The 22,553-nt window shown below is 40.0% G+C and overlaps 1 protein-coding gene across 1 annotated transcript in view; it reads right to left on the bottom strand.

Annotated features, from left to right (window-relative positions):
* The window catches only part of BRWD1 (bromodomain and WD repeat domain containing 1), a 99,756-nt gene that overhangs the window by 3,280 nt on the left and 73,923 nt on the right, over positions 1-22,553 (bottom strand). Inside the window, exons 37-39 of the mRNA XM_006024684.3 lie at positions 21,971-22,147; positions 20,447-21,418; positions 15,527-16,507 (exon numbers count right to left, since the gene is read on the bottom strand). Of these exons, the coding sequence (XP_006024746.1) occupies positions 15,527-16,507; positions 20,447-21,418; positions 21,971-22,147 (2,130 nt within the window). The remainder of the gene's footprint in view (positions 1-15,526; positions 16,508-20,446; positions 21,419-21,970; positions 22,148-22,553) is intronic.

The raw sequence follows: 22,553 nt of genomic DNA, 5'->3' as shown, positions 1-22,553 counted from the left end.
TGGACATAAGCAGGAAGAGACAAAGGTGGAATGAGATCTCCTTGCCACAAGGAGATTAAACTAAAATAAAAATCTGTTTTTTAATTACACTGATCTTAACACAAATGCTCAAACTAGTGCTTTGGGCTTACCATGGCAAGTCGTATCTTTAAAATGTTAAGATCTGCTTTTGATATTAATCAATCAAGAGAACAATATTTCAGGAAAACGTAACAAAGGGGAGTGATTCTGCACTGGTGGTTCCCATTGCCCGGTAAGTTCAAGACAACTATTTTATTTTCCAAACTACATGAAAGCTGAATAACACTGTAATTATAATCATACCCAAGATCAACAGAGATTAAAAACAAAACAAATGATGGAAAAAGTAATTTTTATATATAGCAGAGAAGCAAATAAGGACTTGAAAAATCAAGTTTTTTCCCTTTTCATATCATCTTTAGAAATAAGTGTAATAAAAGCACTTGATATGGCTCTCTGACCTTCTTTAAAACTTCTTTTTTTCCTGACCTGGAACAATATTAAATGTTCAGATTTACAGTTTATAATAAATGAAAAACAATTTTATGAAAAATCCTGGTGCAACTTACCAATACAAACAGCTATTTTTGAAAGTGCAATTTTGTATTTTAGCAATATTTTTAAAAAAGCATAATTTTCTTAATCTGAACAAGACTGCTACTAGTTTAACAAAATAAGCATCAGCTAATTGCAACATGGGTCTTTTCCAGGCATTCTTCTCAAACAGGTTAACTTGAGCATCTGATAGATAGCTGCTATCCCTATTGTGAATTCCTGAGTAACAGAAAATGCTATTTTCTTTATTACTGTATTTATTTATATATCACACCCGTCATATATAAGGCTTGAGTTGAGAAGGCAGAATAAAGAAAATATTTCTTCTTTTAACCAAACTGCTCAGAACCAGGTTTCATTAAGACATACGCCCCAATTTTCAATCAATTTTTTTGGGAAAAGATGGGTGAAGTATAAATAAGGCACCTGCTACAGACCACCAGGCCAGAAGGATGAGGTAGATGAAGCTTTACTCAGGCACATAACAGAAGTTTCCAGATTACAGGCTCTGTTTCTCATGGAAAACTTCAATTACCTTGACATCTTCTGGGAGGGCGATACAGCAGTGCACAGGCAAACTAGGAAGTTTTTTTGGAGAGCAGTGGAGACAACTGCCTAGTGCAAGTGTTGGAAAGACCAACTAGGGGCCGTGCTCCTCTTACCTACTGTTCACAAGCAGGGAAGTACTGATGGGGGATACAGAAGTGGATAGCAACTTGGGCAGCAGTGATAACAAGATCAGGTTCAGGATCCTGATAAAAGGAAGAAAGGAGAACAGCAGAGAAAGGACCCTGAACTTTAGAAAAGCAGACTTTGACTCCCTCAGGGAATGGATGAGCAGGATCCCTTGGGCAACCAGCCTGAGGGGGAAAGGAGTTGGGAGAATTGGTTGCATTTTAAAAAAACCTTACTGAGGGCACAGGAACAAACCATCCCAATGTGCAGGAAGAATAGCAAATAGCAAGCATTTAGCATAGGAGTGCTCAGCCTCAGCCTAGGGACTAGATCAGGCCATATTGTCTGGTGAACAGGATTCCCTAGAGTTCCAGAAATTTGGCAGCAAGGGAATGGTGGCAGTGTTAATTGCTGCTCACCTCCTTCCAGATTTCCAGACCCGAGGGGAGCCTTGCTGGCCAAACAGTGGGGCCATTGCGCTAGATTGTGCTATCATGCAGCCAGATCTGGGTGCACAGGATCAGGCCCCTGGACTGATCCTGCACCCCTCCATCCAGCCCACAGGGACAGAAGGTTGGGGGCCACTAATTTAGGAGTTCAGGAGGAAGTCCTGGTCCTTTCACTCTGACTCTCAGGCCATTCCCAGCCCTCTCCTACGACAGCTTTCAATAAGGCATTTGCCATCATTTTAACAGAATACTTTCCCAGTGTCTTCCTCCAGGTTAGCCTTGGAAGTTCTGCAGCAATTATAGTTTCATAGTTGTAGGGTCAGAAGGGACCTGAGCAGATCAAGTCCAACCCCCTGCCATGGCAGGAAAAAGTACTGGGGTCAAACGCCCCCAGCAAGGCATTCATCTAACCTTCTCTTAAAGACCCCCAGGGTAGGAGCCAGCACCACTTCACTTGGAAGTTGGTTCCAGATCCCAGCCACCCTGACAGTGAAGTAGCGCCTCCTGATGTCTAGTCTGAATCTGCCCTCTGCCAGCATGCGACTGTTATTTCTAGTCACTTCTGGTAGTGCTCAGGGGAACAGGGACTCTCCCAAAGCCTGCTGGTCCCCCCTGACTAGTTTGTAACAGGCCACTAGATCCCCACTCAGTCTTCTCTTGTGGAGCCTGAACAAGTTCAGGTCCCTTAGCCTCTCCTCGTAGGGCCTGCCCTGCTGCCCCCTGATCATGTGAGTGGCCCTCCTCTGAACCCTCTCCATGTTGTCCACATCCCTCCTGAAGTGCGGCGCCCAGAACTGGACACAGTACTCCAAGTGCAGCCTGACCAGTGCCGCATAGAGGGGGAGGATCACCCCCTTGGACCTGCTTGAGATGCATCTGTGGATGCATGACAAGGTGTGGTTGGCCTTCCTGACCATGTCCCCACACTGCCGGCCCATGTTCATTTTGGCATCAATAATGACTCCAAGATCCTTTTCTGCCTCTGCACTGACAAGAAGGGAGTTCCCCAGCCTGTAGGTATGCTGCCGGTTCTTCCTCCCCTGGTGCAGCACCTTGCATTTATCAATGTTGAAACCCATCCTGTTCTCATCTGCCCACCCCTGTAACCTGTCTAGGTCCGATTGCAGCCTATTCCTCCCTTCTAGCATGCTCACTTCTAGGATGCTCACTTCTAGGATGCTCACTTCCATCTTAGTGTCATCAGCAAATTTGAATAGGGTGCTTTTTACCCCCTCATCCAAGTCACTGATGAAGATGTTGAACAGCACGAGTCCAAGGACCGAGCCCTGGGGGACCCCACTGCCCACATCCCTCCAGGTCGAAAATGACCCATCCACCACCACTCTCTGGGTGAGGCCCTCCAGCCAGTTAGCGACCCATTTGACTGTGTAGGTGTCGACACCACAGTCTCCTAGTTTTTTAATGAGAATGGGGTCAGAGACAGTCTCGAAGGCCTTCCTGAAGTCCAGAAAGACTACATCCACTGCTACCCCTGCGTCTAAGGATTTTGTAACCTGGTCATAGAAAGCCACCAGGTTGGTCTGACAGGACCTGCGTCTAATGAACCCGTGTTGGCTGCCCCTAAGCATGACCACCCCTGCTTGCCCCTCACGGACACGTGCCAGGATAATTCTCTCAAAAAGTTTACCCAGGATCGAGGTAAGACTAACTGGCCTATAGTTCCCTGGGTGCTCCTTCCTCCTGTTTTTGAAAATGGGAACCACATTGGCCCTTTTCCAGTCCTCTGGAACCACCAGAGCACCACGAGTGCTCGTAGAGCTGTGCCAGGGGTCCCGCAACGACCTCTGCTAATTCCCTCAGCACTCTGGGGTGGAGGTCATCAGGACCAGTTGATTTAAATACATCCAGTCCCTCCAGAAGTTCCCTGACTAGATCCTCACTGAACCTAGGCCTGGGAGCGCCTCCCCCAAGGCCTGAGGGGGTCCTGGCTGATGGGCTGATCTGTTCCCTGCTCAGGAAAATGGAGGCAAAGAAATTGTTAAATAGGTTAGCCTTGTCATCTGGTGCAACAACCATATTTCCTAGCGTGTCTTGCAGAGGCCCCACGTTACCAGGTACACCTTCTTTTTGTCCATGTATTTAAAAAAGGACTTCTTGTTGTCCTTGATCCGGGTAGCTAGTTCCAGTTCCATCTCCACCTGGGCCTTCCTGACCGCCCCCCTGCAATCCCAAGCAACGTAAGTATAGTCCTCCCTGGTGATGGCCCCTCCCTTCCATTGGGTGTACGCCTCCCTGTTACCTAGGAGACATTCCCGTATGCTTTTGGTGAGCCATGGGGGCTTTTGTGCCCTCTTGCCCACTTTGATCCTTGTTTGATCCAATTGGCTATTCAGAACTTCAATTGGGCCATTTCACAGAATTCAGGACTACTTATCTACCTATCCAAAAGGCTATACCTTCTTTAAAAGCTGCTAAATTTAGCCTGCATGTGGCATGCTGAAGATTTTGCATCCCACTGGAATGAAGTTCTTGTCTTCAGACTTCAAGCAGCCCACTACAGTATAGTCTTTAACTACTGGAGAAGCAACGGTTTTGTGTGAGCCTGTAATTCCTTACAGAGGGATAAGGCTTCAGCATACATCGTCTGCTGACAGGGATCATCCTCCTCCTGCCTTACACATTTGATGGTCTGAGAAGTCAAACATTAATCGAATCATCACTATGTTGGGTTTACTTTTCAGTTTTATGTTAGATGTAATAATGCCGTTTCAAACATTACTGTACTGGGGAATGAGCCCATGCTGTGGAGCATGCCCAACAGCTCATCTTTATTTAGATGGCCTATTAACAGACATCCTTAACAGAGATCTGAAACCTGATCTGAATCTGAGATTCTAGTACCACTAGAATAAGTTGAGCCCATTCAAGAACCTCTTTTCACTTTTTCTATCTATTTTACTTTGAATATTCTATGCAGATATCTGGATTAGAAGTTGTTTGATTTTTACTGACCTGGGCTTTTTTTCCAGGTCTCCCTTCTGCAAAAGGAGACAATGCTTATGACATTGTTTTCATGGATCTTACTTCTGGACTTTCCAACTGTATTGACTTTTCAAAATATAGCTACTTGCTCATCTGTTTTGGACTGTACAATACACCTATTGTACAGTCCAAAACAGGTGAACAAATAGTTATATATTTGCAACAGTATTTTGAAGGACAATACCCAGACAAATCTATTTATTAGAACTTCAGCTTTCAAGTAAATCAATAGTTAACTTTTTTCTTGACTTTCACTTTTGACCAATGCAACCTATTTGTTTAACACAATATGCAAGACTGTCCATCTGCTGGTGTGCATCTTCAACTAGTTTACTTTTGGGACAAGCTCCCTCTATGCAGCACCTGTTTCCATTCTGACAATCTTTTGAATAATAAAAAAAAATCCAAACTCAAAACAAGTTGAAGTACTCCATGTACAAATGAGTAAGTACTCCAAACAAGGTTGAAGACAAGATGCAGCCTTGCCAACACCAGTGCCCCCATGAAACCAATCTGCTAACTCCTGGTTTACTGCATATTGTTTTTTCCTGCTCTGTATTCTTCATCTGAATAATTTTGTTCAGAATCAGTAAGCCTCATCTGCTGCCACAACTGTTTAACCACACTAGCAAATACCTTTTGGAAATCTGTTTTGGGGGGGCGGGGGGGGGAAATCAGGGAGACTAGGTCTAAGCTTTCATTTGTGACCTTGCAAGATGACAGGAACTAAATGTTTACTTAAGTAAACATTTGGGAGATGATGTGCAGTTGTGATCAGTGACTGGAATAAGAGCTCTCCCTTCCCTCTTCAGAGGTTGGAGAAATTGCTGTGTCCTCTTTTCTTTAGAGTTCAAACAACTCTAAAGAAAAGAGAAACATGCCCTTCAATAAAGAAGCATCTAGTTGTACATAGTGCTAGCCTAGCCTTTAACACCCAGGTTCAGTAACCTTCTCTCCAACAGATTACTTACCTTACCACCTTGTGCAATTCACATCATCTCCGTGTCCCCCATTCCCCGTCTCTCTGAGAGATAACAGTAAACGTCCCTACCTCATTGGGAGAATAAATATAACACGGATCAGAAGGATTCAGATACCAGAGCAGCGATTCTCACTCAGAGTGCTACAGGATGCTGCACAACACTAGCCTTGTTAAGTATACAAACATCTACACATAATTCACAAGTACTAAGAGGTTTCAAATAAGAATCCAGTGTCAAAACTACCCTGACCTGTTGTGGGCTGAGTTCTTTGCAACAGAAGAATTGCTCTATTTTTTCCAGAAGCAAAAAACAAGTGAGAGCTAACAGCTGGAATTTTCCAAGGGTGCCTTGAGACTAATAAAGTTGAAAACCACTGTACTCGAGTGATAGGGGTCAGATCAGAACTTAAGATTAGGGTTGGGTATTTGAGTGGTCAAATAAAGTTTGGTCGATTGCCTGGCTAAATATTGGTCAAAATTGTAACAATTGCAAATAGGTCCAAATAATACACAGAAAAAGCATAATTTTTCCATGAAATGTGTCAAAAACAATTTTACAAAAATCATATTTCTGTCAGTGAAACTACAAAAAAAACGGGTTTTTTTGTTTTTTGGTAAAAATGCCATAGCCTTTGACCAGTCAAAGAAAAAACAAAACAAAATAAAACAAAAAAGAATGACTGGCTTGCCAGCCCTACTTAAGTTTATCTATCTTAAGTAGGGTTGGCAAGCCAGTCATTTCACCAGTCAAATATTGTCAATAGTGCAAAAAGACCAGCTTGCCAACCCTACTTAAGATAAACTCCTGCCAAACATTGTTATTTTAAATACACCAGATCAAAGTATTTGGATTACAGATCAACCAAAAATCAAAATTGGAAAAAAATATTTCCCCTGTATTGCTAGGTCTATTCACTTAATTTTGACCTATGTCCACTTCAGATATATTGTTAGAAATATCGTATTGAGTTACTGCCTAAAGAGCGACTCATTTACTATCCTATTTTCAGAAGTTACAAATGATGAACTCTGCTCTTCTTCCTATTTTTTTTTTTTTTTTAATATAGGAAAAAATACCCTACACCCTTGTTGCTTTTCTGAATTCCATGTTTTAATAACTGTAAGATTCAACTGATTCACAGTAATGGGACTTAAAGGACTAGGTCTAGAAGTGATGGACATCTACTGACTGAATATCCAGTAGACCGATTTCTACATATCAGTAATACAGTTGCTGGCTCCAATAAAGATTTTCTTGGTCAGTCCCAATAGCTGATGATTATTAACCAGCCACATCAGCTGATACTGATCCCATAACCAATATTTAGTAATAATGCAAGGCATTTTAAACTACTGACATAAACCTTTTACATTTAACACACACACAGATGGATTTTGTGTGTTCCTGCTTCTAGAAACATGTTGTAGCAAAATAAAAACAAATACATATTAACTTTAAAACTTTACTTTTAAAACTGCTGCTTGCAGTATAAAAAATTTATACACTTACATAATGATTCATTTGACAGCAAAGTAATTATAAAACTCAATATTCAATTTGGTTTACAAAGATCACCCTGATGTCAGAAAAACGGCCTAATCATAACATTACTGGCCTCAATATAGACCCACAAGAAATACAGGTCAAGATGTAAAAACTACAAACAAAAAATGTTGAAGTACAGTTTGTAGTAACAGTGTTTCTCAACCTGTGGTATGCATGCCTCTGGGGGTATGCGGGTGCCGCATTTTGGTCTTTGCCTGCTCAGGCTGGAAGTTCTGACCGCTGCCCCTGCCGGTGTGTCCCGTGTGCTGGCGCTTTCACTCCCCAGCATCAGTATGCTAAGGGATAGGGAGAGAAGCCACACGCGGGCTGCTTTGCCCTGGGCCGCAGTGGAAAAAGTGGGACTCGGCTTGCAGTGGTGAAACCAAAGAGTGCCACAGTGGGACCTTCAGTTTCACTTTTGCCACATCGATCAGCAAGGGGTACATAAGGTACCAAAGGTTGAGAACCGCTGTAGAAGAAGCAGCCATAATAATTATGAATTACTTAAACTTTAGTGTAGCAAGTGGGTGAGTGGAAGGTTTTTCTTGACAAAAAGCCATATTTCTGCTGTTTCGCACATCAGTCGGTTCCTTTTCTCATCCACAACATGTGAAGCTGGATTGAATAGCCACACACACAACACTGCTGCAGAAAATAGGAAATTGATCTTTGTTGTTCTCCCAGTATTTGTTTTTCAGCACTTCTTGGGCTCACTCAGCTAGCTTTGTTTCTGAAGCATTATACTGATGTTTACCCCCATCAGTTTCTACCCCAGAGGTACTTTCCTCCAATATCTCATCATAGGCTGAACACAAGGAACTCAGTTTTGTAGTGCTGTCATCTGCTTCCTTTGTGGCAGGTTCTGTCATTCCCATTGGCTTGCATTTTTTTCCAGGTGTGTCACCAACATCTGTGTAGCCACCAGATGTTTGCTATTATCAAAAAGTAAAGTGCCTGTCTTGGTATCTTGGATCCAGCAGCACTGCAGTGCTGTAGAGAGGTTCTGATTCAATTTCAATAAAGCGCATTTCCATGACTCCCAGTAAAGTAACTTTGCATAATTTTAATTCCATGGTTTGAATCTGTAGCTTTGCTCAAAAGCCTTTTTAAAGCCACAATAGATAGGATGACATCAGAAGCAGAGGCTAAGGATGAATTAAATTCATTTGTTAGTTCTTCAAAAGGTGCTAGAAATATCACTACTTTTTCCATCAGTCCCAACAGATGTACAGTAAGAATTGTATGGATTTCATAGTCATACACTCCTAGCGCACATTTCTGCTCCAAAAGGCTTTGCAGCATGCAGTAATTTCCACCATGTCTGTAGGTCCCGCTGTAACGTCTTGGAAGGCATTCCAAGCTCAGTCTGCGCCCCTTGAAGATGAATATAGGCCAACGGAGAGTGTTTGGAGCGCCCAATGATTTTTTGTCCAATAGCCAGTATGTCAGGCACGCTGCACTCTAATAGCACTTATTTGTTCACAAGAAGCTGGAGTGTATGTGCTATACAAGGTAAACTTGGCAAACCAGAGTCTTGCATCACCTTTGCTGTTTCTTGCATTATCCCTAATAATGGCATGAACTTTTGTCTTCAGGATCTTCCATACTGCAAATACCTTGTCAAATGCTATTGAAATAGCCTCAGCCATTTGGGAAATGCTGAACTCCTGGGCCTGTAGTATGGCCCTCTGTAAATTGTAATTCACATCTATCCACCAGGCAGTTAAACTCAGCATTGACATAAGTGACATATCAGAGCTCCAAATATCAGTCGTAAAGCTAAATGCTGATGCACAACCATCTTCAATCAGCATCTCTATGCTTTAAAACAACACTGTACAACTCTGGCAGCACAATCTTAACTATAAACTTTCTGCTGGACAGTGTGTAATAAGACTCCAGGCATTCAACTGAAACGGTGAAATTCAGGTATCTTCTACAATGGAAAATGGCTGATCATGCAGAACTATAAACACCACTAAATGGTTAATTTCTTTAGCCCTGGCATCTCCACTTCCACATTTTTGTGAGTGTTTTAGTGCTTCATGCAGTGATAGTTGCCTTGGTGCAGCTTTTTGTACCCTGCTTCTTTCTTCTCTGTAGTTCATCTTTAGGAAATCATTGTACTCAGTAGCATGGCACGTCTTGAGGTGCTGTATTAAGTTCGTTGTGTTGAAATCTTTACTGGTATTGCCTGCACATTAAATATTTGCAGCACATAATTTGCAATCAGGCACATATTTATCAGCTGATTGAGATCACATGGTGCACAGTGCAACACAGTGTAGCCTAAATCTGTGAAAAAAGGGCTTGCTGTAGGCCTTCTGCCACCTCACCTGCGCCTGGCACCACTGCTCTGAATATGGCACCTCAGAGGTGCTTATACATGAGCAACAAAGCTCTAATTAAAGCGCGCTCCCCGCCACACTTCTGGAGCATGTGCAAAAGTGGCCCATGCCAGTTGCAGCTCCTGCTCTTTAACTCTAAGCTCGGGGCAGCTGCCTGAGCCTGAGGCTGCCCAGGGCTGCTCAGAGCTGCTCTAATTAAAACGCTGCATCTCCACCCCCGGAGGCTTCTTTCCTGCTAGGGGAAGGACCCTGCCACACACAGTGGTGGGGACCAGCTGCCCCAGCCCCTGCCAAGTTCCACCCAGGGCACTTGGGGTGCAGACCCCTGAGCACCGCAGGCTCAGTCACAGTGGGCTGGGCCATGCAGCTCAGCTCTGACTGCCCCAGTCACCTCTTCTGCATTCAGCACCTTTTGCAGCACCGGCCCTGGTTCCAGCCTGCAGTCTGTCACACCAGCACCCAAGACACCACAGCAGCTGCTTCGCTCCTGCCCAGCTTGACCTGCCGGTGAGGGGAATGGGGTGTATCCAGGGTCACCTGGGCTTGTAGGAGGGAACCCAGGTGTCTGGGGGCCCTGGCATTAATTATCAGAGAACATTATCAGCGACAACAGCCAAAGAACGCCAATAGTTGATAATGTTAATTTTCCTTTTATTGGTGCCGATCCAATATGCAACTGATATATTGGTGCTCTTCTAATAATTACGTGTACGAACTCAAATTGCTAACTCTTATCTACAAAATTTATATTTAAGAATTCTTAAAATGGGAAAATATTACTTATAATTTAAAACAAATGCAATACTACACCATGGTACATAAGGATGGGAACACAAACCATCATATGCTATCCAAATAAAGACAGACAGAAACAAACGTAAACCAGTTAAGGCCAGCAAGCCAGCAGTGCCTAAACCCAGGCTTCAGATAAGGGATTGGCATTTTGAGCTAATCACCCACTCTGACTACATGGGGAGGAAGCAAGCAAGCGAGTGAGAGAGTGAGTGCGAGGATGAGTGTGCGTGTGCACAGAGAGGTTCAATCAGGGGTGCCAAACATACAGCCTGCAGATAAGATCTGGCCCTTGATGGAAGGAGGGCAGCAGGGACCTTTCTGCAGCTATAGCCACCCACCCAGGTGAGAGCCACTATGCTGGACCCCAGCAGCACTGACACTGTAGTTTGCTCCCATAGTGGCAGCCAAGCACCCCTGATGCTGGGCCTCTTCCTGCTGGGTCTGGAACTGGAAGGGAGGGGTCTGTGGGCCTGATGTAGTCTGCAGGGCTGCCCCTACACCATTCATTTGGTCTGTGAACCAATCCCACACCACTCATCTGGCCTCTAAAATAAGCGAAGAGACAAAACCTCCTTAGGTTAAACCAAACTGGTTTCAAGATTATAGCTTTACTTACACAGGGGCAAATTTGTGGCCATGTCGATACACCACACACACACACACACACACACACACACACACACACACAAAAAATATGCATGCATGCACATGGGAGGGGAGGAAAAGATGATTTATCATAACTTAGCTTAATTTTGAAGCAAGATGAAAAATACTCAAAATAGAAACATCTAAATAGACTTGGAACTGTTAATGAAATCAGTTTTATGACCATCTTGTGTTTAACTCGTGCAAAATTGTGTAGGTGGAGCTGGCAGAAATGGCCACCCCAAGAGACAGCTGTAACAGAAGAAAAAAAAAAATCATTCTTTCTATTTAGGTCACCTGTCCGTCAGCGTGTTTTGTAACCTTACAATTCCTGCTCTACTTTGGTCTACATCTGACAAATACAAGCGGGTTGCGCTTGGTATGCAGGTATGCTCATACATACCACTTCCTGTACACTTCCTTTACACATGAGTCGAGTAGCTGATTGCTTCAGTTATGATGAGTCCCAGTGCAGAACTCATTCCCTGTTGCATTTTGTCACTATCAAATTAAATGCTTATTAATACCATTCAAGAAGTTTTACAGCATTCACTGTTGCCATATATTTATCTTGCATCTCAATCTCTCCCTTTAAAAACTGGATTCCATTAATGTATTTTAAGAGGTCAGTGTTTTATTGCTAAAAAAAAAACAAAACAAAAAAACCCCCACACTTTAAAAAACTCATATAAAAAAGTCACTCAGCTCTCTGTGGTTTTAGCACTCTCAATACAGGCTTCCCTTGCCAACTGCTGGGGTTAAGTTCCTGAAAGTTCCCGTGGTTGGCAAAACCGTGGTTAGCAAGACAAAAGGCTTATGGGAAAAATGGCATGTGGTAGGCTGACGCGTGGCCATGGAAAACCACAGTTACTCAAAACTGTATACCATGGTAGCCAAAATGGCATACAGAATATTAAGTGTGGATACTCAAAACCATGGTTGACACAGGAAACCTGTATTTTGATTGCTATAGGTAGAGGAGGAGGGTTGATGACTACTATATAAAATTCAATTGTTTTCTAATGTATGGTCATCCTTGAGAACAAGCTAGATATCAGGAGAATAGAGGAACAGTTTATTTTTCTTATTAAAATTCATAGCAATTTTATATAATAATTAGATTTTTTTTTCAGGCCATAGCAGTTACCCAATGTGGGCCACAGACTGGCAAACTGAAAATAATGGATTAAATTCATACAACAATTAGGAAAAAAAGCTTTTTTGAAAATTTACTATCATCATTTTTATCCTCTGGATACAAATAATTATCGCTTTAAGAAAAAAGTGCACTAAATTTATTTTTATCCTAAACTGTCAACTGCAGAATAATTTTTAAAAGATTAGTAGTAGCCTTTTATAAGTGAAGAGACAAAACGCGATTCCGATTTGAGTTTTTGCTCTATTTAAGAAATCAGAAACTGAAATACAAGTGAGCATTTTATATCCAACATATACAGTACAATACACTGAGCTACAGTTTAACCAGAGTGAAGAAACAAACACAAGGATATAAACCAGATTTTCATCAGGCTTCAGCCATCATGACAGATAAGTTAAAACACCAATCTTCTAAGTGCAAACGAACAAACACAAACAAACATAAATCAAAACTCGATGTTGGCTGATCTAATTTGGAATCTTCTGTATACACCAGCTTTCCTACAGAAGTTTAAAAAAATCATAATTGTCCAACTTTGAACAGGCAGCACTTTGTAGATTTTTTTTTTATTTAAAAAAGTAGAAGTCCTAAACTCAAGAAATTTTACTTGGTAAAATATAACATCCATCTTTTTCCTACTGCAAAATATACAAATTCAACAGGCTGTAATATTTCTATAAAAATTAAGAGTCTCTTGTACACTATTTAAAAAAAACCCATCTCTTTAAACATTTTGAAAATTAAGTTTACATGTCTCCAAAAAGAATATCAAGTTTTATTTTGGATTTATTTTCTGCTTACAAAATAAAGTTTCAGGAAGAGCACTAAAAGGTGCTGAAAATGTAACTGGTACTTTAATGGAATGGAATAAGTATTTGTGGCAACACATCTAAGAGCTTAGTGACCTTTTTTTTTTTTTTTTTGCAGGTCCTCTTTCACCTGCCATTTTTTCTTACACACCTTTCACTGAGGTTAGCATGTTAGGAAGAACCTAAAATATATGGCATCAAGAAGTCAGGTGTTGGTATGTCAAAGTCATATTTGTTTTGGAAAATTGTCAGAATAATTAATCACAAGACACATTAAATTACTTACTTCCTGAGATTCCCATATTGTGTCACAAAATATATATCAAACTCTGCCAGAAGGTGTGCGCGCGCGTGTGTGTGTGTACACACACACACACACTTAAAGTGCAACAGAATCAAAATTATGCAACAGCCAAGAAAAATGAATTTCATTTTTAAAGTAGAAAAAATTGCATTGTTTTGACAGTTCTGTGTCAGAAATACAGTGATGACCCAGGCCATTTTCCCCATCCCTATACTTGTTGGAAAGAAATTAAAAATTAGAAAAAAATACTAAACGAGCGTATTTTATCATTTTATAATGCTGCAGTTAAGACAGCTCCATCTTTCATTAACTATCAAACCAGATGATGTGGGAAATGAAAAAAAAACAAACCTTTTTTTTAAAACGCTAACCTGATCATGGTGCACAGAAAAAGTTAATGCATCTTTTGTAGACTCAATCTTAATAATACTGGCGCTGAAGAAAAGTTTTTTTTTTTGTTTGTTTTTTTTTAAGTATGCCATTATACAATTCTTCATATTACACTGAATTCAATTATCCATAACTTGGAGAATGGAGAAAGGCAAGTGGAAGATTGTAAAGGATACGTAGAAGTTATGCAAAAGTAAAGCAGTAGACAAAATCAATATCTTACTTGATTTTCGTCCTCTGTTTAGTGTTTGCCAAATTATTTGTTACTACTAACTACGGTATTATTGTACTTCATTAAAGAGGTAAATGCACAAGATTTTTGGTTTTTTCTCCCCCCACCTTTTTTTGTTTTGTTTTTTTTTTACTTTTACTCATGCCATTTGTAAAGTGCTAAAAACCAGAAACATCATCTATACATAAGCTGGTTGCACAAAGCGTAGATCTCTTCAGAGGAATAGGAAACAGCCTTCTACAGTACAGTAGAGAAAAAAGTGTTCTGTATATAAAAGGATCTGTGAAAAGGGCAAGACTATTTTATTATACAAGCTTCATGAACTATTATTATAGATCTAGTAGGTTCAAATCCCCTTTTCTGGTTGACTAGAACTCAGGAGAATTCTCAAGGCTTTAGAATTAATTAGCCTTGCTTGCTGTGACTGAAGTACTGACAACCTCCCACTTAAAACAATGAGCACGTGTCAGTGAGATGATGATAAAGGGACTTCTACAGGATCACAGAAGTAACCCAACACCTGTTACACTCTAAAAACTAGAATGCCCCTTGAAATCTGGAGAAACTGAAGGATATGGGGGTCATCACTGTATCTGTTAACTTGTCTCTAAAATAATTTTAAAAAAGGAATGTATGTGGAAACCAAATCAATATAGAAACAGTACTATTGTGAAGTCAAAACATTTTCACTTTAAGTAGTCTGAAAACAACCAAAGGAAGCTAAAAGTATCAATTTACGGGTTCCAATTTACACCATGGAAAAAAAACGTGTATAAAAACAAACACCACTTTTCACTCAAAACTGTTTAACAATATCTTGAAGAAAAATAAAAATTAACTTAAAGTTAGTAACTTACGTGGTTAAATTTTATTAGCACAAAACTTAGCAGTTCAAAAAAAATACGGTTCTCTGGTAAACTTCTGTTACTTTACCCACAATCTCAAGAGTAAGACTACAGAATTATTTATAAAACTAAGTTTGTTATTGAAATTTTGAAAAAGAAACAGGCACAGAAACAGACTGCTACTTAAAATTCCTAAGTGCCTAAAACTATATGCTCTTCACACCCTCTTGCACAGACCTGTTACAGTAAGGTTCAATATTATACAGTAGCAGCCCTCAGACTGACAGTGAACAGATTTAAAACTGTTACTTTTGCAGTATGGTTCCAGTCCACATTGAAGTACTGCCCTGAAATAAGACACTGGGAATCCATTCCTACACAGGCATACGAATGCAAGTTGAAGTATGGAAGAAACTATCATGATTTAGTATGTTTTTCATAGAAAATATATTCCCGGAATTACATGACATGAAACAGCTAGCATTCATCATGAATTCTATTGCTATTACCATAAAACTGGAATAGATTGCCCTTAATGTCATTTTCAGTATCTTCCATTTTCAACACACTCTAGACGCTGTCATTATAGTCATATTTTACAGTTCTCCTACTCTGATTTCTAGTTCTTATCTTAGTGTTGAAAAGCAATTTTACAGTTCGTACAGTCCAAATCCTCCCAGTCATCATCATCCATATTAATTCTACGGTGTTTCCTCCGTCTAGACAGTACCATAGAATTAGATGCATTATTAGCTTTAAAATTTTTACCTTTTCTAATGACTTTGGTTTTTCCTTTTCGTTTCCTCTTTTTTGCCGTTTTGGTATCACCATAGTTACATCTATTGGCATCTAATATTTCAGACTCAGAATCAGAAGAGCAATTGAAACTGGCTTCAGGTCCAGATTTTGAGCTCCTGGCAGTCCGAGAAGGCTCCACACTCTCTGAAGCAGAACTTCTCCCATCCTCCCTCTCCTCTGCTTCAGACTCTGCTGTGTCTTCTAAATCACTTAAGACTTTTGCTTTTTTGGAATTAGCTGGAGGCTTTTGACTAGTCAGCTTCTTGTTGTTTCTACCATTCCACTGGTCTGAGTCAGAGTCTGCCCCATCTTTGGAGTTGCACATCCCTACAGGTTTGCGTACAGAAATGGACTGGTCAGAAAGTCTCTGACTGCTCTCATCCTCTGAATCGTGGCTTCCAGAGTCCTCCTCCAGGATTTCACCTGAAAGATCTTTCATTTCAGGTGAGGAAGCACAGATTGTTCTGTGGGGTTGTTTATAGCCATTGCTTTGCTTATTCGTCTCTGCCACTTTTGTTTCAGTTTCAGAATTTGAACTTCCTTTTTCAGATTCACTAATGTATTTTCTTCTAGCAGCAGATGAACCAGGCCGAGAAGGAGCTTTCCTCCTGGTGTACTGCTCCTTTAGCTCCTGTTCTCTCTCTGACTTTAAGCCTGCATCATCCTCAGAGCCATCTAGTAACATTCTCCTGGCTGCAGCAGAGGCATCGCGGTGGGGAAGCTTTCTGTTCTTGCACCCAATGCCAATGCTTTCTGAGCTGGAGACCTCCTTCACATACCTCATCAGCTTTAATTTATTAGCAGCCACAGTGGCACTTCTGCGTGGAATTCTTCTGTAACTTTCTTTGCTGCTGACTATTCTGTAAGGGGTCTTTGAATATTCCGAGTCACTTCCATTTAGCTTCCTCCTGGCAACTCTTTTGCTATGTCTGTTCTCCTGAGCAACAGATCCTGTAACAAAATTGTCAAATTCTATATTTTTTTTTTTTTTTTTTTTTTTAAGAGAAATTAAAAGACATGCTGGACATTTAAAAATAAAATTAGCTTTATACTATTATTATAGAGGCAAAGCTAACTTTGAAGTTAAACAGGACTAAACAGCTCTTTTATTTACATAATAGCATAGACATTTCATATATATTGCCCTCTATATTTAACAGCGACTAAGAATTCTGTTATATTAGCTATCATCTTAATTACATTTATTCCCTTAAAAGTCTCTCTTCACCCCCATCTTTTAAAGTGTACTTGCACACACATTCACACAATTGTTTATTAACAGAGTCTTGTCTTATGAAATCATGATTAGCAATTTAAGCAGAATTGTTCAGTACAGGATATAGAAATAGGATTAGTACTAAAATATGAATTCTGATACTTAGTACTGGGTAGAATTCAATACTCTACAAAGCAGATGCACAAGTCTGGGCAGATTCATCTGCAATAGAATCCTACTGAAGCCACTGGGATTCTGTGTAGGCATGAAAAATAACACTGAAAAAAACCTTTTTGCAAGAACTGGGGCCTGTATTAGTAGCAACCAAAATGTATTATTACTTGGTAACTCTTTAACAGCCTGCAAGGAGCCAACTGTAGTCTCAGCATTGTGGCCAAAGATTCTGTCAGCTTATAGACAACTGTTCTTTCAATTCCTACAGATGGCACTTCCCAATCATACTAAAAAATACCAGTAAAGTACACCCAGTGTAAGAGACTTCCTTCGCCTATGCTGTAACTCATCTGAGAATAGAGGAATGTCTCCCCTTACAAGGGAGTAGCTGATGCTTTGTCTCAGATTGGACAAAAAAGACTTATATTCAGTCACTTAAAAATAACGAGAGCCAGTCACCTCAGCAGTTCAATAGATCTCCGGAACTAGAATAAATTTTTAGGCAGAAGAATTCAGCTCTTGGAAATCTGAAACTAAAATTTGCTTTAAGACGCACTGATTGCACCATGATCAAGACTAAAAGGGTCTAATGTGAATGTGACAACGCAAAGGAAATTATGGTAAAGAAGGATTAGACTAAATATTCTTTGAGATGTTGTTTTACTTGGTTAAAATTCGGCTGCAGGGTACACATGCACCTCAGGCACATAAGCTCAGAATTTTCTGGGGAATACCAGTCTGCCTGCCTGCCTTCCACACAGCAGCAGTGATGCTTGCCCAGTTGCCTGCCTGCCACACCATGCTACTCCATGTCACCGTCAGACTGCTCCAGGACTTCTGACCAACCAGCCAGGACCTGGGATGGATGGTCAACTCTTGCTCTAGGTAAAATGCAAAGCTTATCAAACCTGCCAATGCTGAGCATACCAGTGCCAAGGTAGCCAACACTGATTGGTAAGCAGTGCCTTGAGATGCGATACGAAGCCACTAAAATGAAAAAGAACCTTAAGAAGTTACCATAAAATCCATGGCAACAAGAAGGCATGAAACCAAAGTATAAAGTCTTCCCAAAGAAAGCCCCAACACTGAAAAGCAAAACAATTACAGAATGAATTAATACAGAATACAATTTGTTTTCCATAATATCATTCTGGTATGCCAAAAACCTGTTTACTTTAAACCAAAAATTATATTACAAAAGAAATGTGTTCAATTCAGATTTGGCAAAGATGTTTTAATGAAGTGATATTTATGACTAGCGGTACACTGACATATCAGTACATATCAGATCAGCACTGATAAAAGGAAAAACTGACACTACTGGCAATTGGCTTTTTTTGGTAGGTGTAGCTTATGTCACTGATACGTGCAGCTACTGGAGTTGCTCTTCTGGCCCAGCTTCAGAACCTAGGGAGTAATGTCACTTCCACTCAGCTCTCCCCTTTCCAGCTGTTGCAATGGATGCCTAAAACCCAAGTGGGAGGGAGGCAATGAAGCATTACTGCCCTGAGGTCTAGAACCACACCAAACTGCTGAGGATGAGTGTTGCTGTAGCAGGGGCTCCAAAAGTCCCTGCCTCATCTGTAGCATACACTGCAAACTGCCCATTTAGTAGGGGCAAAAATCTATTTACTGAAGTGCATGTATAGTGTTGACAAGGCTGTTTGGGTAAATCTGATATCTTTTATTAGACCAACTCAAAGAGTTGAAAAAATTCTTCTTAGCAAGCTCTCAGGTTTAAATACCCTTTCTGTCAGGCTGAGGAAGCATCTGTTGGTGTGTGCTCTTCCTGGATGGAAGAATACACACCAACTGCAGATGCTTCCTCAGCCTAACAAAAGGATATTTATACCTGAGAAAGCTTGCTAAGAAGAATTTTTCCAACTACTTGAGTTGTTTTAATATAAAAGATATCAGATTTACCGAAAGAACCTTGCCTGCTTATGTCCTTAGACCAACACGGCTACAACCTACACTCCTGTATAGTGTTGTAAATTGGAAGAGACAATAGATTTCAGATCAATTGATTCCTGATTGACACTGCTCCAGCTCAACAATTTAAGCTAGAACACAACAGAAAATCGGCAGGAACTCTCTTTTGCTTCACTGTATACCATTTATCAAGAATGCCACACCATGGGGAATTCTCAAGTGATCACACACCTGAGTAAACTATTCTAATGCAAAGGCCATATATGCAACATTAAAAATGATACTTCCAGACCTGTGTGCACTTAACTTTACAATCTTTACATTCCGCTTTTCTTGTGGAAATTTTGCAGAACAAATTCAAATATTACTTTCATTATTTACCTGAGCAATGCGGCCAGACAACACATGATTGCCTAGGTTCACAGTTTTTAAAGTTTAGTGCCATGGGTTCACATGAAACAGGCCTGCTCTGGAACTCATGGAAGCCATCGTCCCATAACCAAAGTGATGTAGTGCAAGTAATCATTTCAATGCATACACAGAATTTTCTACAAACAGCCACTTGATTTTAAATTTTTAGGGTGGTTATTTTTTAAAGTATTAAGAATGTACAGTTCAGGACTTTTTAAAAACAGGTGTAACCTCAGCAAATTAAATCTTAATTTCCACTGTTGTATTTTAAGGCCCACATCTACAGACAAGATCTATAGAAAATGTTTTGAAAAATACCTTCAAAAAGTCCGTTAGAAAAACATTACATCTGGCAAAATTTAAAATTATCATAAAAATCACAGTTACTGGAAGTGTTAAAAACTCCATCTTTTTTAAAAAGAAAAAAACCTTGATGTTTCTCATTGTATTTATGAAAATCTGACTAGTTTTAAGGCATGAATCAGCTTGAAAGGTAAACAATTGATAAAATTGTAAAATTGACTTTTACAAGGGAAACACTTCAGCAACCTTTACTCTGATTGTAACACTCCCATATTTTTGAAATGATACAATGGCTGAAAAATAAAATGAGATAAATTAAAGCTTCTAGATGACTTAAATGAAGTATTTCTTAGAATTTGCGCAATCACCCATAACAATTAGGCCTTATATTCCAAGACTTACACACAGACAATTTTTACTTGTATAAAGTAACAATTTTGACTGTAATACATCCCAAAATAAAGTTATTTTTCTATATCTTTGCTAAAATGTTGCTATAAAATGGACCAAAAAAGAAGAAGTTCAAAATGAACACCATAATACTTGTACCAAATCATTTCAATTAAATAGATCCAGAAAGGTTAAGATCCAGCATTCAAGCACTCTACCACCATGATTAAAAGAGAATAGTTTTTATCTGAAAAAATGTATACAGATTACTCTGAATATTGCCGGCACAGCTTTCCACTTTTATTACTGACATTCACTGTCAGCCTACCCCCCAACTTCCTTCCAAAAAGCAAAGAACTCATTTTGAATAGTGCAAGTCTTCCTAGTGATCACCTAGATTAATTCTATATTCTGTTACTTAGCAAGATAATAGATTTAGATGCATTTTATGCCCAAAGTATTACCTTTTTTAATGATTTCCCGTTTCTTCTTCTTTGCCGTCATGGTATCACCATAGTTACACCTATTGGAATTTGGTATTTCAGACTCGGAATCAGAAGAGCACTTGAAAATGGCTTCAGGTCCAGATTTTGAGCTCCTGGCAGTCCCAGAAGGCTCCACACTCTCTGAAGAACTTCTCCCATCCTCCCTCTCCTCTGCTTCAGACTCTGCTGTGTCTTCTAAATCACTTAAGACTTTTGCTTTTTTGGAATTAGCTGGAGGCTTTTGACTAGTCAGCTTCTTGTTGTTTCTACCATTCCACTGGTCTGAGTCAGAGTCTGCCCCATCTTTGGAGTTGCACATCCCTACAGGTTTGTGTACAGAAATGGACTGGTCAGAAAATCTCTGACTGCTCTCATCCTCTGACTCGTGGCTTCCAGAGTCCTCCTCCAGGATTTCACCTGAAAGATCTTTCATTTCAGGTGAGGCAGCACAGACTGTTCTGTGGGGTTGTTTATAGCCATTGCTTTGCTTACTCATCACTGCCACTTTTGTTTCAGTTTCAGAATCTGAACTTCCATTTTCAGATTCACTAATGTATTTTCTTCTAGCAGTAGATGAACCAGGCCGAGAAGGAGCTTTCCTCCTGACGTACTGCTCCTTTAGCTCTTGTTCACTCTCCGACTTTAAGCCTGCATCATCTTCAGAGCCATCCAGTAACATTCTCCTGGCTGCAGCAGAGGCATCGCGGTGAGGAAGCTTTCTGTTCTTGCATCCTATCCCAATGCTTTCCGAGCTGGAAATCCCCTCCTCCACATCACTCATCAGCTTTAATTTATTGGCAGCCACAGTGGCACTTCTGCGTGGAATTTTTCTGTGTCTGCCAGTTTTGTTCTTCAGTGGTTCAGAAGCAACTGATGTATTTTCAGAATCACTTCTATATAATCTTTTTCTAGCACTTTTTCTGATGTGTCCATTCTCCTGAGAAGCAGACCCTACAGAATAAAAGAACTGATTTAGTTCTTAAATATGAAAAAGTTACTAATATTACATTTTGTTTTCTGCCAAAAATAGTTAACTTGGAAGGCAGACACTTCCTTAAGTACAAAACAGCAACAGATTTAATTTGTTCAAATAGGGGAATTTAAGAAAACTTAAAATGCCTAATTTTTCTTGTTGAGCTAAAAGATGAGTCTAAAATGGACTTTAACCAAAATTACAAATCCTTTTATTATAATTAAGAACACAAGATCACCTGTATTATTGGGATCATTATGAGTCTTCTCTTTACCAGTAAGATTTCTGAGTCCAGTGTTAATCCTTTCATCAAGTTAAGGAATAAGATATGAAGAGCAGGTTTATTCTTAACAGAACTGGAGCAGAAATTGTACCAAGATGCTACAACAGCCCTGTCGTATATACCAGATGTTAACGCGCAACTTTCACAAAGAATTAATACTAAATTAATTGCAGAATGCATATTAACGATTTTATATACATTTTTGCCTGGTTTTGGTCATTCGCCAAAAATGCCAATTGAATCTTACCCATTTTTTTTCTTTGAGCTGCTCTATTTCTAGTTACTCTGAAATTCCTGCTCTTTGTTTTTGATATGCCATTTTGTAATAATGGGGATGCAAAAGCCATAGAGCTTTCTTTGCTTTCCTCAGAGCTATTCGTAGAGGATGAGGAGGAGGAAGCCAAAGTGCCTTCTACTTCACTTTCTGGGGGGGGGGAAAAAAAAGATTGGCATCTCAATTACAATTTTGAAAAGTTAATTAAACTTCATATCTACAAATCAGTAAAGCTATAGCTTGCCATTTCATTATGTTTTAATGAAAGTTTTTCAGATTGACTTCATGCAATATTATTTCATAGTGAACTGGTTAATACTTGTTGTTATCGATACATGTAACAACATAGTAGCTGCAGATTATAATACCATCTATAATAATAATGGAATTTCATTCCAGGATATAGGTAACGACTCCATGAGTGCTCTGGGGGTCAAGCACCCCCTGAAAAAAATTAGTGGGTACTCAGCACCCACAGAGCCATGCTTACAAATAAAAAAAACCTCCACCCCATGGCTTTACTGGAAGAAACAGTGCATTACTTCAAAAAAATTAA

This window comes from Alligator sinensis, unplaced genomic scaffold (assembly GCF_000455745.1).
Source record: "Alligator sinensis unplaced genomic scaffold, ASM45574v1 scaffold424_1, whole genome shotgun sequence".
In the NCBI taxonomy this organism is placed as follows: domain Eukaryota; kingdom Metazoa; phylum Chordata; order Crocodylia; family Alligatoridae; genus Alligator; species Alligator sinensis.
Note: the sequence above shows the minus strand (reverse complement) of the source record. Positions and strands in the feature narration are given on the sequence as shown.